Source organism: Pongo pygmaeus, chromosome 22 (genome assembly GCF_028885625.2).
Source record: "Pongo pygmaeus isolate AG05252 chromosome 22, NHGRI_mPonPyg2-v2.0_pri, whole genome shotgun sequence".
NCBI classification, from domain to species: Eukaryota; Metazoa; Chordata; class Mammalia; order Primates; family Hominidae; genus Pongo; species Pongo pygmaeus.
In genome coordinates this window covers 49,193,196-49,211,769 of record NC_072395.2, presented here as the reverse complement: position 1 = coordinate 49,211,769, position 18,574 = coordinate 49,193,196, and the positions used below count along the sequence as shown (strand labels likewise).

Sequence of the window (18,574 nt, the reverse complement as noted above, 5' to 3'; positions counted from 1 at the left end):
GTGTCTGGCCAAGACATGTTTTTTTTTAAAAAAAGGACACTTGTACTAAGTTTTCAATAAAAGGTTTTTAAAATTACAATTGTAGGCCAGGCACGGTGGCTCACACCTGTAATCCCAGCACTTTGGGAGGTTGAGGTGGGCGGATCACGAGGTCAGGAGATCGAGACCATCCTGGCTAACACGGTGAAACCCCGTCTCTACTAAAAAAATACAAAAAAAACTAGCTGGTCGTGGTGGCAGGTGCCTGTAGTCCCAGCTACTCACGAGGCTGAGGCAGGAGAATAGCGTGAACCCAGGAGGCGGAGCTTGCAGTGAGCCGAGACTGCGCCACTGCACTGCAGCCTGGGCGACAAACTGAGAGTCTGTTTAAAAAAAAAAAAAACAAAACACTACAATTGTAAGCAACAAATGGTATATGAAATGTCAAACTACATACCTATTAATTCAGCAACTGCACTGAATGGCCAGGTGTGACTAGTAGAATTTGTATGTAAAAACTTCGGGCAAAGCTGAAACAAACAAAAGGTTCATGTAAATTAATTCAGGTCTTACTTTTGAAAATAAAAACCAGTATTTTTATCCCTGTGTTAAACAACATTGAGACCAAACAAAAGTGATTTAGCTGCTTGCTCCAGGATACATCTGGAAGATACAATCTAGAATATACGATTCTTGGAAGATAACATTGGGAACCAACTAAACAGCTTACTCACCAAGACTTGGTTCAAAACCCTTGCCCTCTTTATGTCTACAATGTCACAACTGTCCAATCCCAAATAGGGACCTACCTTGCCAAGATCTACCTAAAAATGACCCAGCCAAGGCCCTAAAATCCTATAAACACCATTTCCTAATTTCTCTATTCTGAGACATAACTAAGACTTTGTCAAGGAGGCATTTTCTCCTACGTGTATCAGGCCTAATAAACTTAACTGTGCTTGATCAATAAGTTTTTCTGGCACTGTGACTTCATTATTTACTCCAAGTTCATTATAGCTGAACTTGTAGCAGTGGAGTAGTATACATCTACAAACTCTTCAAAGAATTCAAATAAGAGTTCAATTGTTGGCTGGGCGCGGTGGCTCATGCCTGTAATCCCGCCACTTTGGGAGGCCGAGGCGGGCGGATCACGAGGTCAGGAGATTGAGACCACCCTGGCTAACATGGTGAAACCCGTGTCTACTAAAAATACAAAAAAAGTAGCTGGGTGTGGTGGCGGGCGCCTGTAGTCCCAGCTACTCGGGAGGCTAAGGCAGAAGAATGGCATGAAACCAGGGGGTGGAGCTTGCAGTGAGCTGAAATCGTGCCACTGCACTCTGGCCTGAGCGACAGAGCGAGACTCCATCTCAAAAAAAAAAAAAAGAGTTCCAATTGTTAAACTAAACCAAACCTGGCCTGAGGATGCCTCCATACTCCAGTCAGTACATAAGGAACTACAACCTAAAAGTATGAAAACTAACTGTACAAATTCTTCTAACTTAGGACAATTTGTACTCCAGTAACAAACAGCTGAGTCTCAGTCAATTACAGAATCCCATCTTCAGGCAATCACAGGTCACCAGCTGATTTAAATAAGGCAAAATGCCAAGCTGCAACCAATTAAACTATTTCTGTACCTCACTTTTGTTTTGTCCATAAATATTGCCTGATCACGTTGCAGGCCAGAGTGCTTAGAACCTGTTCTGGTTCTGAAGCCTGTCCTATTTTTTTCTGAGACAGAATCACGTTCTGTCACCTAGGCTGTAGTGCAGTGGCACAATCTCGGCTGACTGCAACCTCCGCCTTCTGGGTTCAAGCGATTCTCCTGCCTCAGACTCCCGAGTAGCTGGGATTACAGGTGCACACCACCACACGTGGCTAATTTTTTGTATTTTTAGTAGATAAGGGGTTTCGCCATGTTGACCACGCTGGTCTCAAACTCCTGGCCTCAAGCAATTCACCCACTTCGGCCTCCCAAAGTGCTGGGATTACAGGTGTAAGCCACCACACCCAGCCTCTTATTTTTTTAAGAGATAGTCTCTCTCTGCTGCCCAGGCTGCAGTGCAGTAGTGCAGTCATAGCTCACTGCAGCCTTGAACTCCTGAGTTCAAGTGATTCTCCTCCCTCAGCCTCCCGAGTAGCTGGAACCACAGGCATGGACCACTATGCCTGGCTAATTTTATACTTTTTTGTAGAGACAGGAGTCTCACTATGTTGCCCAGGCTGGTCTCCAACTCCTGGCCTCAAGTGATCCTCCCAAAGTGCTGGGATTGCAGGAGTGGGCCACTATGCCCAATGTGCCCAATTCTTGAATCATTCTTTGCTCAATAAAACTTTAACTTGTCTAAGGTTTTTCGTGTGAACACAATGCAACAAATTTGCATTGCGTCTTAATTCCCAAGGCTTTTATGTCTGATTTTACTCACAATTCATTATGGAAGAATATGTCAGTCAACCTCATGCTATTGGGAACTCTCTAAATTCCTGAGTAGTGGTACGTACCAAATGTATAAAAACACACAAGTAGTTTTTTTGTTTGTCTGTTTTTTGTTTTTTTTTTTTGAGATGGAGTCTCGCTCTGTTGCCCAGGCTGGAGTGCAGTGGCGCCATCTCGGCTCACTGCAAGCTCCGCCTCCCGGGTTTACTTACACCATTCTCCTGCCTCAGCCTCCCGAGTAGCTGGGACTACAGGTGCCCACCACCATGCCCGGCTAATTTTTTGTATTTTTAGTAGAGACGGGCTTTCACCGTGTTAGGCAGGATGGTCTCAATCTCCTGACCTCGTGATCCGCCCGCCTCGGCCTCCCAAAGTGCTGGGATTACAGGCATGAGCCACCGCGCCTGGCCAAAAACAGGCGCAGAGAATTTTCATGCAGTTTTTTTGTTCATTCTGAACAGATTCTCTCCTAATAAGGGGAAAAAAGGTGGAAAGCACTTTGCAGTGTGAAGAGCCCTAAAAATATGATTAGACTGTAGATCAAGCCAACCACATCTGTAGTGCTCACATGCTGCCACAAGGTGTCAGAAAGATCTACTTCTCCTCTGTCCACACTTGCTTCTGGACAATTCCAAAACCTTCATTTACCATTAAGTTGAAGCACACAAGTGAGAAACAGTATCCTGAAGAACACTGTTCAAACTGGTATATATGCAATTCAGACTTTCTCTGGCAGACATCATATAATACAGCATACATCCATGAAATATGGAGTATAGGTAACTCAGACTTTCTAAAGCACACATCACAAACAGTTCTTAATGAAACTAAATTTCCAGCTCTTCATCTTGCACAAGAAGTCTTTTCTCAAAAGTGAGCCATCAGGAAAACCTTCCTGTCCCACCTCCTCCCCTGTACAAATATCATTCTACCACTGGTAAAAGAATGATACACTCCTCCCCCACTCTACATCTTCACCATGGGACATGGCCTTGGGGTGTAAAACCTCTGGCTACTGTCGACTAAAAAGAGTGAAACTTTGTAAAATATTTGAAGACGTTTATTCTGAGCCAAATATGAGTGACTATGGCCCATGACACAGCCCTCAGGTGGTCCTGAGAACATGTGCCTGAGGTGGTCGGGGTGCAGCCTGGTTTTATATATTTTAGGGTGGTATGAGATATCAATGAAATACATTTAAGATGTACATTGGTTTGGTTCAGAAAGTTGAGACAAGTCAAAGTGGGGACTTCCAGGCTATAGGTAAATTTAGACATTTTCTGGTTAAGATTGGTTGAGTTTGTCTAAGGACCTGGGATCAACAGACAGGAAAACGTTTGGGTTAAGACAAGGAGTGTGGAGAACAAAGTTTTACTATGCAGAGGAAGCTCTTAGCCAGCAGGCATAAGACAGAAGAGGCTGTAAAATGTTTTCTTATGAGACTGAAAAGGGTGCCTGACTCTTAATTGATTATCTCCTGGATCTGGAAAGAAAAAAAAAAAAAGGGAATGGCCGGGTGCGGTGGCTCAGGACGGGTCTGGTGGCTCACACCTGTAATCCCAGCGCTTTGGGAGGCTGAGACTGGTGGATCACCCAAGGTCAGCAGTTTGAGACCAGCCTGACCAACATGATGAAACCCCATCTTTACTAAAAATACAAAATTAGCTGGGCCTGGTGGCTCATGCCTGTAATCTCACCTACTTGGGAGGTTGAGGCAGGAGAGTTGCTTGAACCCTGGAGGCGGAGGTTACAGTGAGCTGAGATCGGGTCATTGCCCTCCAGTCTGGGCAACAAGAGCGAAATTCCGTCTCAAAAACAAAAAAAAAAAAAAAAAAGGAAAAGAAAAAAGGGAAAAGAGGGTTCTCTACACAATGTACATTTTTTTCCACAAGAGACAAACTTTGCAATGTAATTTCAAGATACGACAAGCAAATCTATTTAGAATTATTTTTATTTCTTTCCTTGTTATGTGATGTTACGCCAGAGAGGTATAATGAAGCAGGTCTGACCCCAACTTCCTGTCACGGCCTGAACTAGTCTTTCAGATTAAATGTTAACAGTGCCCTGGCTGAAAAGGAAGTCCATTCAGATGGTTGGAAGAGCCTTAGAATTTTATTTTTGGTTTATACTACCAAACAAGGAGAAAATTATTAGTCAACTACTATAAACCCTTAGAGCCTCCTGTACTTCTGACAGACCAACCATAAATTGGACATTCACATGATTCCCCTGCTTATGTCTGATAATGTGCTATAATGCTCACAAAACCCAAAAAAACACTGATTCATTGTAAAGCAAGCCTGTCCAACCCTCAGCCTCTGTGGGATGCATGTGGCCCAGGACAGCTTTGAATGCAGCCCAACACAAATTTGTAAACTTTCGTCTTTTTTTTTTTTTTTTGAGATGGAGTCTCCTCGCTCTGTTGCCCAGGCTGGAGTGCAATGGCACGATCTCGGCTCACTGCAACCTCTGCCTCCCGGGTTCAAGCGATTCTCCTGCCACAGCTTCTCGAGTAGCTGAGATTACAGGCAACTGCTACCACGCCCAGCTAATTTTTTTGTATTTTTGGTAGAGACATGATTTCACTATGCTGGCCAGGCTGGTCTCGAACTGCCGACCTCAGGCGATCCGCCCACCTCGGACTCCCAAAGCACTGGGATTACAGGCATGAGCCACCCTGCCCGGCCTGTAAACTTTCTTAAAACGTTATGAAGTTTCTTTTGTGATTTTTTGTTGTTGTTGTAGCTCATCAGCTATCGTTATGATTTTTTTTTTTTTTTTACCTCATCAGCTATCGTTAGTATATTTTATGTGTGTGTGGCTCAAGACAATTCTTCTTCCAATGTGGCCCAGGGAAGCTAAAAGATACAATGTAAAGGGTATTACAGACTGGGCCCAGTGGCTCACACCTGTAATCCCAGCACTTTGGGAGGCTGAGGCAAGTGGATCACCTGAGGTCAGGAGTACAAGACCAGCCTCGTTGACATGGTGAAACCCTGTCTATTAAAAATACAAAAAAAATGGCCAGGCACGGTGGCTCATGCCTGTAATCCCAGCACTTTGGGAGGCCGAAGTGAGTAGGTCAACTGAGGTTAGGAGTTCAAGACCAGCCTGGCCAACATGGCGAAACCTCATCTCTACTAAAAATACAAAAAATAGCCAGGCGTGGTGGTGCGCGCCTGTGTCCCAGCTACTGGGGAGGCTGAAGCGGGAGAATCACTTGAACCCAGTAGGTGGAGGCTGCGATGGCACCACTGCACTCCAGCCTGGGCGACAGAGGGAGCATAAACTCAGGTGTGGTAAAAAAAAAAAAAAAAAAAAGAGGGGGGAAGGGTGCTTATTATTATAAATAACAGAAGATGTTCCACTCATGGTTATCAGGAAATAACAAAGATTTCAGGAACTCCAGTGCCAAGAACCAGGACAAAGAACAAATATACATTTTTGATCGTATCAAATGTATGTAAACGTGAAATAAAAAATATAGGACAGCTGGGCGTGGTGGCTCATACCTATAATCCCAGGACTTTGGGAGGCCGAGACAGGTGGATCATTTGACGTCAGGTGTTTGAGACCAGCCTGGCCAACATGGTGAAACCCCGTCTCTACCAAAAATACAAAAATTAGCTAGGCCTGGTGGCACACACCTGTAATCCCAGCTACTTGGGTGGCTGAGGTATGGCAATCACTTGAACCCAGGAGGCGGAGGTTGCAGTGAGCCAAGATCATGCCACTGCACTCCAGACTGGGCAACAGACCAAGACTCTGTCCTCTGTCTCAGAAAAAAAAAAAAAAAAAAAAAAGGAGGCCACTGTTTTGGACTAAGCTCCTGCTCTGGGCCTCCAAAAACAGACTAAAAATCAAAATGGAGTCACCCATGCTAAAATTTCAGTCACCAAACTGAAACTAAGTTGTTATCTGACCTTCAGAGAAATCAAGGGAGATAACAGCCAATTTACCAAACAGGCCAGTTTCAGTCATCAACTGGTATGATAGATAAGTTCCCTCCATTTTGTTGTTTTACAACAAAAAGTAACCTGATGTCAGTCAGTTATTTATCTATTGTTTTTAACTCTGAAATGACGTATCTGCTTTTTGTTCTTTGTTTCTGCTTTCTTTCAGGCTTTTTCTGTCTACAAAGCCAACCTCTTCTGTTCAGTTCACTGGAACACTTATTGTATTTTATGGAGGAAGTGTTGCCCAATTCTAGAATAGGAAATAAAGGCCGAGCACGGTGGTTCACTCCTGTAATCCCGGCACTTTGGGAGGCTGAGGCGGGCAGAACACTTGAGGTTAGGAGACGAGCCTGGCCAACATGGCAAAACCCCGTCTCTACCAAAAGCCAAAAAAATTAGCCCGGTGTGGTGGTGAGCGCCTGTAATCCCAGCTACTCAGGAGGCTGTGGCACGAGAATTACCTGAACACGGGAGGAAGAGGTTGCAGTGAGCTGAGAGATCTCACCACTGCACTCCAGCCTGGGAGTCTCTGTCTCAAAAAAAAAAAAAAAAGGGAAATAAAGCCAATTAAGATCTTTAAATTTGAGGGCGGGCATGGTGGCTCACACCTGTAACCCCAGCACTTTGGGAGGCTGAGGTGGGCGGATCACCTGAGGTCAGGAGTTCAAGACCAGCCTGGGCAACGTGGCAAAACCCGTCTCTACCAAAAGCACAAAAATTAGCTGGGCGTGGTGGCAGGTGCCTGTAATCCCAGCTACTCGGGAGGCTGAGGCATGAGAATCACTTAAACCCGGGAAGCAGAGGTTGCAGTGAGCCGAGATCGCGCCAATGCACTCCAGCCTAGGCGACAGAGCAAGACTCGGTCTCAAAAAAAAAAAAAAATCTTTAAATTTATAATGTTGTCTTCTGACATACAATAAAATATCCACCTTAAGCAAAGAAGGAAATCCGAACGCACACTACAACATGGATGAACCAGGAAGACGTTAATGAAATAAGGCAGCCACAAGTCAAATATTGTACAATTCCACTGATATGAGTACAGCAGTCTCCCTTTATCCTCAGAGAATGCATCTCAAGACCCTCAGTGGATTCCTAAAACTGCAGATGGTACCAAACCATATATATGCTATGATTTTTTCCTATACATACGTATGATAAAGTTCAACTTACAAATAAGGCACAGTAAGAAATAAACATTTTATTATTTATTTATACAGAGATGGAGTCTTGCTCTGTTGTCCAGGATGGAGTGCGGTGGTGTGGCTCACTGCAACCTTCACCTTCAGGTTCAAGCGATTCTCCTGCCTCAGCCTCCAGAGTAGCTGGGACCACGGTTGTGTGCCACCACGCCCGGCTAATTTTTTTGGATTTTTGGTAAAGATGGGGTTTCACCATGTTGGCCAGGCTGGTCTCAAACTCCTGATCTCAAGTGATCTGCCCGCCTTAGCCTCCCAAAGTGCTGGGATTACAGGCATGAGCCACCGAGCCTGGTCAAATTAACAATAATTTATTATTATTATTTTTTTTTTTTGAGAATAAGTTTCACTCTTGTTGCCCAGGCTAGAGTGCAATGGCGCGATCTCAGCTCACTGCAACCTCCACCTCCCGGGTTCAAGCGATTCTGCCACCTCAGCCTCCCGAGTAGCTGGGATTACAGGCACCCGCCACCATGCCCAAATAATTTTTGTATTTTTAGTAGAGACTGGGTTTCACCACGTTGGCCAGGCTGGTCTCGAACTCCTGACCTCAAGTGATCCCCCTGCCTCGGCCTCCCAAAGTGCTGAGGCGTGCGCCACTGCGCCCAAATTAACAATAATTTAATAATAAAATAGAATGATACAACAACAGCGAATCTGATAACCCACAGCTACTAAGTGACTAATAGGTTGGCAGCATATATCCACAGTGTGGATACACTGCACAAACGGATGATTCACATTCCAGGTGCTACTCAGATGGGGGCACAGTTTAGAATTTATGAACTATTTCTACAATTTTCCATTTAATACTTTCAGATCATGGTTGACTTTGGGTAATTAAAACTGAAGAAAGCAAAACTGCAGATAAGGGGGGACTACTGTAGTCAAATTCCTAGACAGAAAGTAGAATGGTGTTTGTCAGGTGCTGGAGAAGTTACTATTTAAGGAGTACACGGTTTTAGTTTCCCAACAAGAAGAGTTCTGGAGACTGGTTATTACACAACAATGTGAATGTACTTAGCACTACTGAATTGAAACTTTAAAATGGTTACCATAAATTGTTGGCTACATGTGTTTTATTACTATAATAAACAAATAATCAAACAAACAGCAAGTTAGCAAACTGAACAATGTGATATGCCTTTCTTCCTTTCATGTCAATTTCCAAGAGCTAGCAGCCAGAATTATGCCATGGAAGGAGACCAGATGTAGAATTCCTCCTTGGGAAGCTAATTTCTCAAAGTTCTGTTTGGTTCTTTAACAATTCCGCCTGGCCTTTCTGGATAGCATCTTGTTTTTGTTGTTCTCGTTTTTTAAAATTACTTTTTAAAATTTTCAGTTTTTAAAAATATATTTATCTTATGGTCCAACAGTTCCCATTTTTTATGGTCTACAAATACCAACATACAGCAAACAACAAAATGACTCCTTCCTATGTGATCACCCAACGGTGAAGCCCACCAAAGGACTAGCTCTATTCATGTATGAAAATCTTGCAGTCAGCTTTTAGTGTCTCACTTAAAAATGTGAGAAGGCTGCCAGGCGCAGTGGCTCACGTCTGTAATCCCAGCACTTTGGGAGGCCGAGGCGGGTGGATCACTTGAGGTCAGGAGTTCAAGACAAGCCAGGCCAACATGGTAAAACACCGTCTCTATTAAAAATACAAAAAATTAGCCAGGCATGGTGGCGCGTGCCTGTAATCCCAGCTACTTGGGAGGCTGAGGCAGGAGAACTGCTTGAACCTGGGAGGTGGAGATTGCAGTGAGCTGAGATCATGCCACTGCACTCCAGTCTGGGCAACAAGAGTGAAACTCCGGCTCAAAAAAAAAAAAAATGAGAAGGCTGTTTCCAGACATTTGAGAGTGTTTAAAATTAGAAACCAAAAACAATACACAGTAAAAGAAACATGAACAAAACAGAGATAATGCAGTGAGCAAAACAAAACTTCAAAAATACTACGGTTAGGCCGGGCATGGTGGCTCACGCCTGTAATCCCAGCACTTTGGGAGGCCGAGGCAGGCAGATCACGAGGTCAGGAGATCGAGACCATCCTGGCTAACACGGTGAAACCCCATCTCTACTAAAAATACAAAAAATTAGCCAGGCGATGTGGCAGGTGCTTGTAGTCCCTGCCCCCTAGGCAGGGAACCCCCCTCCCTACTCGGGAGGCTGAGGCAGGAGAATGGCATGAACCTGCGAGGTGGAGCTTGCAGTGAGCCGAGATCGCGCCACTGCACTCCAGCCTGGACGACAGAGCGAGAAGACTCCATCACAAAAAAAAAAAAAAAAAAACTACGGTTAATGTATCTAGCAATAAGAATGAACATTTTGTCCAGGGAGAATTCAAAAAGACATTCAAAAACTAAGACACTGCTTGTAACAATTAAAACTACGGTGGGGAGGTCGGGAGTTCAAGACCAGCCTGACCAACATGGAGAAACCCCATCTCTACTAAAAATACAAAATCAGCCAGACGTGGTGGCGCATGCCTGCAATCCCAGCTACTAGGGAGGCTGAGGCGGGAGAATCGCTTGAACCCGGGAGGCAGGGGTTGCGGTGAGCCAAGATCGTGCCCTTGCACTCCAGTCTGGGCAACAAGAGCGAAACTCCATCTCTAAAAAACACTATGGTAAGAGCAAGGTAGGAGGTAAGTGGAGGAAAACCCCCAAGAGGAAAAACAATAAGACGTAAATAAAAAAAGAGAAAAATGGTGCGAAGAAAATTGTCAAAATAAATAAGAACATTTTCCAGATGTTAAGGACTTGAGCTTCCAGGCTAAGTGCCCAATAAAATGCAGAGGCTCTATTAAACAATCAAGCACATCTTTAAAATTCAGAAAGAATTTCCAATCCGGAATGCAAATCCAGCCAAATTATAATTAAAGAGCAAGGGTAGCATGAATGTATTTTCAAGAAATGACAAAATTTTTTTCTTCCCATGAACCCTTTTCTCAGGAAGCTACACCTGTTTCTGGAAGTGGTGTTATTGTTAGTGGTGGATATTCTCCACCACTAACAATAACAAAAACAGCAAACATTATTGTGCACCTACGGCACGCACAGCCCTTTTATTTATCTATCTGCTCATGTAATTTTTAAAACAACACTTTGAGGTGTGTAAGATTATTATTGCCATTATTCAGATTGGAAACTCTGGCACAAAGAGGTTAAATGACTTGGCCAAAGACGTACATCTGGTTATGAGTCAGGATTTGAACCCAAGAGTAAGCTTCAGAATGTCAGTCACTAAGCCACATATCAGACAGAAGGATATGTGAGATGGAGACACATGAAGAGGAAGGAAATTTCCAGACAGATGTTAAAGGGAAGTCCCCAAATTACGACTGAGCCGATGACTCCCAACTGACTTCCAAATGACAAAACACTGGGTGTGTCTGAATCCATCTGGAAAAGAGCTCCCAGTTCTCTGGATGTCTGGATGATCAGTACAGAGAAAAACTAAGAAAACAAAATATAAATCAATTAACTTGAGGGAAAACAAAAGGTTTGTATAGGAAAGAAAATGCAATCATACCACCCTGGCTAGCTCATCTGTAAGAGTAATAACAAACCATACAGTAATTCAACCAAAAAAAATGAAAAAAGCACTGACGTATGGGAGGTGGTGAAGAGTGTGCATCAGCTAAATCCACAGCAGGATTTCTGAAAAAAAATCAACAACAAAAACCAAAGTATATGCATTTCATTTCACTACAATTACAGGGGTAAAAAGCAAAAAATTTAAAAACTTTTTGTCACTCTGAATTTCATCCTGGGATCTCCGACCTCCTAAATGACTGTTTAAAATGTGTATACATTGGGCCGGGCACAGTGGCTCAGGCCTGTAATCGCAGTGCTTTAGGAGGCCAAGGCGGGAGGATCACCTGAGGTCGGGAATTTGAGACCAGCCTGGCCAACATGGTGAAACTCTATATATACTAAAAATACCAAAATTAGCCGGGTGTGGTGGCCCACGCGTGTAAACCCAGCTACTCGGGAGGCTGAGGCAGAAGTGCTTGAATCCGGGAGGTGGAGGCTGCAGTGAGCCAAGATCGTGCCACTGCACTCCAGCCTAGAGACTGTCTGAAACTCTACCTCAAAAAAATAAAATAAAATAAAAGTGTATACACTAAGGGTTCACCCTTTGTGCCTTAAAATGTAGGACTTTTGACAAATGCATAAGCTCATTAATTTTTATCTCTATTAACGCATGCATCTGAGAACCATAAGCAAATAATGTTTCTGGCTATATTCCAATAAAATTTTATGGAAACTGAAATTTGTATTTCGCATAATTTTTATGTCACTAAACATTTTTCTGTTTTTCTCAACCATTTACAAATGTATAAATCACTCTTAGCCTTCAGGCCACACAATAACAGGTGCTGGGCTGGATTTGGCCCGAGCTGTATGTAGTTTGCCAACTCCTGACCTAAAGCAAAAGCAAAGAGGCTGCAGATGGGAGATTTCTGTCAGTCAGGTTCCCAACAGCCCATACTACCCACAAAACAAAGACCCAGCACATGGACAGCAGCTACACCCAGAGTGCCCGCTAACAATGCTGGTCTCTAAACACTGACCATTATCTCTGCTTCCTTTCTCCTCTCAATCTTGAAGAGTCATAGTCTACAAGGGCCCGGGGGCCGGGAAGGGAGAAGAGAATCAAAGGACAGAAACAGGAAATCAACTCGCTCCGTTTCTCCACTACAGGTTTCTGGGCCTGAACAAGACTCAACCTCGACAGGGGAAGGAGAGAGAAGCGGGGAAAGGAGATAGGGGAAAGAGAGGGGGAAAAGGGAGGAAGAGAGAATAGAGATTTTAAACTAGGTAAGGCCAGACTTTACAATACCTTAAGCTAATGGGAAAGCGTTAGTCAACCCAGATTCACACAAGTGGGGAATAATTAATGTTTACAGTCAGTGGTTAAAAAAAAAAGAAAAAAAAAAGAATAGAATTGTCCTCTATTTTCAAACTACCAAAGCCTAGCTCACTCAATAAGCCAGTTACATAACGAAAGGATGGACCTTTATCCAGAATACGTAAAGAACTCTTACAAATCAATAAAGATCCTCCCAAAAGAAAAATAGAAAATGGTCAAAGGATATGAATAGGCAATTCAAAAAAACAAAACAAAAAACCACAAAGACTAATACACGCGAAGAACTCAACAACACAAATAGTCAAGGAAATGCAAGTAAAAGCAAATATCATTTCACAAATATCGGACTAGAAAAAATTTAAAGTCCGTCAAAACCAGGTGTTAGAATCTGCCTAAACGAATGAAAGAAGTCCCAGAGCAATGCACCAATTATTCACTACGTGTTTGTACCCCAAGCAGTCACTACCCATTCGAATGTTAAAATTAGTGGCACTAGGGCAGTCATTCTTTGGCAAGAGTCAACAACCTCCAGAAAAGAGGAACATTTCAGCACAACATCAACTGCGCTCACAAGGAAGAAAAGTTTTTTAGGATAATCAGGTGGGGAAGCCACGCCCACATTTCCTGGACTTGAGATTTCAAGTTACCTTGTGTGACCGCTCCCTACGATTTAAGATACATGAAATGTTCACAGGGTTTCCAAGAACTCGAAACGCCCCAAAACAGACGCAACGCGGGATAAAGAGGAGAGCTCGAGCTCAGCGATCTAGGGTCTGGGCCCCAAGGCTTCCACTGCCAAGGAAGCTGCGGGCACTGACAGGCATCAGGCACACTCATCCCGACTCCACTCGCCCGCAGGCAGGCCCGGAGCCCCAGCCCCGTCCCCGTCCCCGTCCCCGCCCCCGCCCCCGGGACGTCGAGGCCGCCGGCGTTTCTGGACGCGGAACCCGCTCCCTCCCACCACGGCGCCCAGCGGACAGAAGAGGGTCAGGGGCCCCGCGGCCCCGAGAGCAGACCGATCTCCCGCCGAGACCTCGCCCGCGGACGACAGCTGCGGAGAGACTAGGAGGGAGCTGGGAGGAGGAGCCGCGACCCTGGCCCGCCCCGAAGCAAAACAGAAACACAATGCAGAGGCGACGGAACGCAGCCCGGCCCGCGCCGCCCCACCCGGCCCGCAGCCGAGCCGTTCCGCCGACGGGAGTGAGATGGCCGCCCACTCCCCGGGCCCCGCCGCAGACCCCGCCGCCGCGTCGCCCCCACAAGCCGCCACCGCCCACTGCCGGCCTCCCCTCGCTTGCCCGCCCACCCTCCTGGGACACGGCCCGCTCCACCCCTCGCGGCTGCTCACCGCGCTGAGGCGTATCCCGCGGGGTGGCTGCGCCGCCATCTTGAGCGAGCTACAAAGCCAGGACCGGCCTCCGTCGCAACCCGACTAGGAGGCGGTGGAACAACTGTGGAGCCCTGTGGGTGCCGCCCACTTCCGGGGAGGGGCGCGCGTCTGGCCCCTCCCACCCACTTCCGCCTCCAGGCAATGCCGAATTGGGAGCTTGGGGAAGGTGAATTGCCTGACTGGTTAAAGCAGGGTACAGTGGGAGCTGAGCTTCCAGCGCGGGGCCCTGCGGGCCTAGGGCGCATGCGCGAGGCGCGGCGGGCCCGTACCCTCTCGACACCCAGCTGGACCTCGAGACTCGGGGATGTAGAGTTTGAAGCCTGGCGCGAGATGCGGTATACCCGAGACAGGTGAACTCCAGTCACTTGACCTGGCCGGATGTGAATTGCGCAGAAAAAAGCCATTCCATATCCACCAGTGTCCATGTGAAACCTTAACGAAATAAAGACGGAAATTAATGTAGACTGGATTTGCCCTGAAAACTATCAATCTATCTAACTCATGATTTAAAAAAAAAAAAAAAGAGTTCTAGGGCCGGGCGCGGTAGCTCACGCCTGTAATCCCAGCACTTTGGGAGGCCTAGGCGGGCGGATCACCTGACGTCGGGAGTTCGAGACCAGCCTGACCAACATGGAGAAACCCCATCTCTACTAAAAATACAAAATTAGCTGGGCGTGGTGGTGCATGCCTGTAATCCCAGCTACTCGGGAGGCTGAAGCAGGAGAATGCTTGAACCCAGGAGGCGGAGGTTGCAATAAGCCAAGATTGCGCCATTGCACTCCAGCATGGGCAACAAGAGTGAAACTCCGTCTCAAAATAAATAAATAAAAAAGAGTCCTAAAGGCATAAGGCCGGTGCAGTGGCTCATGCCTGTAATCCCAACACATTGGGAGGTCGAGGTTGGGGGTTCACTTGATGGGGTTCAAGACCAACCTGGCCAACATGGTGAAACCCCATCTCTACTAAAAATACAAAAATTAGCTGGGCATATTGGTGGGCGCCTGTAATCCTAGCTACTCGGGAGGCTGAGGCAGGAGAAGTGCGTGAACCCGGGACAAGGAGGTTACAGTGAGCCCAGATCGCGCCACTGTACTCCAGCCTGGGCGACAGAGTGAGACTGTCTCAAAAATATTAATTAATTATTTTTAAAAAGAGAAATTGGCTGGGTGCAGTGGCTCACGCCTGTAATCTCAGCACTTTGAGAGGCTAAATTGCGAGGATCTCTTGAACCCAGGAGTTCGAGACGAGCCTGGGCAACACGAGGAGACCTCATCTTTACAAAAAAAAAAAAATTGAATTAGCTGGCAGGGAGTGGTGGCTCACACCTGTAATCCCAGCACTTTGGGAGGCTAAGGCGGGCAGATCACTTGAGGTCGGGAGTTTTGAGACCAGCCTGACCAACATGGCGAAACCCTGTCTCTACTAAAAATACAAAATTAGCCGGGTGTGGTGGCACATGCCCATAGTCCCAGCTACTGGAGAGGCTGAGGCAGGAGAATCGCTTGAACTCAGGAGGTGGAGGTTGCGGTGAGCTAAGATGGCACCACTGCACTCCAGCCCAGACAACAAGAGCGAAACTCCATCTCAAAAAAAAAAAAAAAAAAATTAACTGTGTTTGGGGGCACACGCCTGTGGTTCCAGCTACTTGGGAGCTGAGGTGGGGAGGACTACTTGACCCTGGGAGGTTAAGGCTGTAATGAGCCATGATCTCACCACTGCACTCAGTCTGGGCAACAGAGCTAGACTCTGTCTCAAAAAGGAAACAGAAACAAAAGAGAATGAATTTTTTTCTTTCTTTTTTTTTTTTTTTTTTTTTGAGACGGAGTCTCGCTTTGTCGCCCAGGCTGGAGTGCAGTGGCATGATCTCGGCTCACTGCAAGCTCCGCCTTCCGGGTTCACGCCATTCTCCTGCCTCAGCCTCCCGAGTAGCTGGGACTACAGGCGCCTGCCACTGCGCCCAGCTAATTTTTTATATTTTTAGTAGAGACGGGGTTTCACCGTGGTCTCGATCTCCTGACCTCGTGATCCGCCCGCCTCTGCCTCCCAAAGTGCTGGGATTACAGGTGTGAGCCACTGCGCCCGGCCTGGATTTTTTTTTTTTTCTAGAGACTCTGTTGCCCAGGCTGGAGTACAGTGGCACAATCATAGCTCACTGCAACCTTGAACTCTTGGGTTCAAGCAATCCTCCCGCCTTAGTCTCCCAAGTAGTTGGGACAACAGGTGTGTGCCACCACACTCAGCTGATTTTTAAAATATTTTTTATAGAGAAAGGTGTCTTGCTATGTTGCCCATGCTGGCCTTGAACTCCTGGGCTCAAGTGCTCCACCTTCTTTGGCCTCCCGAAGTGCTGGAATTATAGCCGTGAGCCACCGTGCCCGATCAAAGAAGTAAGTAACCAGGATAGAGAGGAATTTCCAAAGAATTCCGAGGGACAGCATTCGAGGGAGACACAATTCTGCAATTCCAGAGAAACAACAGCAGAGGCCTAGAGATTTGGAAAGGGCTGCTCATGTTTGAGGAACTGATATGGGACAAGTGTAATTAGAGCCTGGCATTGGAGGCAGAGAGTGCAGTAGGATAGTGATGAATTGATGAAGTGCAGTAGGACAGTGATGAATTGATGACATAACCTATTGTACAACAGACTGGTCTGCACAACCTGTTGTACAATAGAGTATGTCTTCAAATTTTCCTAAGGTTGAGAGGATTCTGGAAAGATAGTGTGAGGACATGGTTTTTGAGCCACCCCAAAAATACCACTACATAAATCCCTCCATAAAAACACATAAAGGGCTGGGTGTCATGTCTCAAGCCTGTAACCCCAGCATTTTGGGAGGCTGAGATGGGCGGATCACTCGAGCCCAGGAGACCAGCCTGGGCAACATGGCGAGACCCCATCTCCACAAAAAAAAATAAAAAAATAAAAAAATTTTCTGGGCATGGTGGTGCACGCCTGTAGTCCTAACTGCTCGGGAAGCTGAGGTGGGAGAATCCCTTGAGCCTAGGAGGTTGAGGCTGCAGTGAACTGAGATCACACCATTGCACTCCAGGCAGGACGACAGAGGGAGACCCCTGTCTCAAAAAAATAAACAAACAATAATAACAACAAAACACGTGGAACAATTAGAATAGCAAAACCAAATCTCATGGATGGTGTCTAAAAAACATGGTGAAATGCTATCTCTACTAAAAATGCAAAAAAAAAAAAAAAAAAAAAAATTAGCCAGGCGAGGAGGCAGGCATCTGTAATCCCAACTACTTGGGAGGCTGAGGCGGGAGAATCACTTGAACCTGGTAGGCGGAAGTTGCAGTGAACTGAGATTGTGCCACTGCACTCCAGCCTGGGCCTCAGAGTGAGACTCTATCTCAAGAATAAAAAAATAAAAAAAAAAAGCTAAAAGGTAACCTCATCAACCCCAAGACAGGAGCAAGTGGAACAACATGCACGAGTGTGTACATTTAAGAACAGAGGTGGGAGTGGCAAGATGGCCGAATATGAACAGCTCTTGTCTGCAGCTTGTCTCCCAGTGAGACCAACACAGAAGGCAGGTGATTGCTGCATTTCCAACTGAGGTACCCGGCTTATCTCATTGAGACTGCTTAGACAGTGGGTGCAGCCCACAGAGGGTGAACAGAAGCAGGGTGGGGCGTCACCTCACCCGGGAAGTGCAAGGGGCCGGGGAACTCCCTCCCCTACCCAAGGGAAGCTGGGAGGAACTGTGCCGTGAGGAAGGGTGCACTCCAGCCCACATACTACTACACTTTTCCCCCAGTCTTCGCAACCTACAGACCAGGAGATTCCCCTGGGTGCCTACACCACCAGGACCCTGGGTTTCAAGCACAAAATTGGGTGGCCATTTGAGCAGACACTGAGCTAGCTGCAGTTTTTTTTCATACCCTAGTGACGCCTGGAATGCCAGCGAGACAGAACCATTCACTCCCCTGGAAAGGGGGCTGAAGCCAGGGAGCCAAGTGGTCTAGCTCAATGGATCCCACCCCCACAATGCCCCGCAAGCTAAGATCCACTGGCCTGAAATTCTCGCTGCCAGCGCAGCAATCTGAAGTCGACCTGGGACGCTTAAGCTTAGTGAAGGGTGGGGGTGTCCATCATTACTGAAGCTTGAGTAGGCAGTTTTCCCCTCACAGTGTAAACAAAACTGCAGGGAAGTTCGAACTGGGGGGAACCCACTGCAGCTCAGCAAAGCCGCCATAGCCAGACTGCCTCTCTAGATTCCTCCTCTCTGGGCAGGGCATCTCTGAAAGAAAGGCAGCAACCCCAGTCAGGGACTTATAGATAAAACTACCATCTCCCTGGGACAGAGCACCTGGGGGAAGGGGTGGCTGTGGGTGCAGCTTCAGCAGAATTAAACATCCCTGCCTGCCAGCTCTGAAGAGAGTAGCAGATCTCCCAACACAGTGCTTGACCTCTGCTAAGGGACAGACTGCCTCCTCAAGTGGGTCCCTGACCCTTCTGCCACCTGACTAGGAGACACCTCCCACCAGGGGTTGACAGACACCTCATACAGGAGAGCTCCCGCTGGCAGCTGGTGGGTGCCCCTCTGGGACGAAGCTTCCAGAGGAAGGAACAGGCAGCAATCTTTGCTGTTCTGCAACCTCTGCTGGTGACACCCAGGCAAACAGGGTCTGGAGTGGACCTCCAGCAAACTCCAGCAGACCTGCAGCAGAGGGGCCTATTAGAAGGAAAACTAACAAACAGAAAGGAATAACATAA

General features: G+C 46.5%; 1 protein-coding gene across 1 annotated transcript in view; it reads right to left on the bottom strand.

The window, feature by feature from the left end:
• Nucleotides 1-13,954, bottom strand: part of MORC3 (MORC family CW-type zinc finger 3) — a 56,456-nt gene extending 42,502 nt beyond the window's left edge. The window contains exons 1-2 of the mRNA XM_054468401.2: nucleotides 13,801-13,954; nucleotides 437-509 (exon numbers count right to left, since the gene is read on the bottom strand). Of these exons, the coding sequence (XP_054324376.1) occupies nucleotides 437-509; nucleotides 13,801-13,839 (112 nt within the window). The 5' untranslated portion in view covers nucleotides 13,840-13,954. The remainder of the gene's footprint in view (nucleotides 1-436; nucleotides 510-13,800) is intronic.
• Between the last annotated feature and the right edge of the window lie 4,620 nt (nucleotides 13,955-18,574).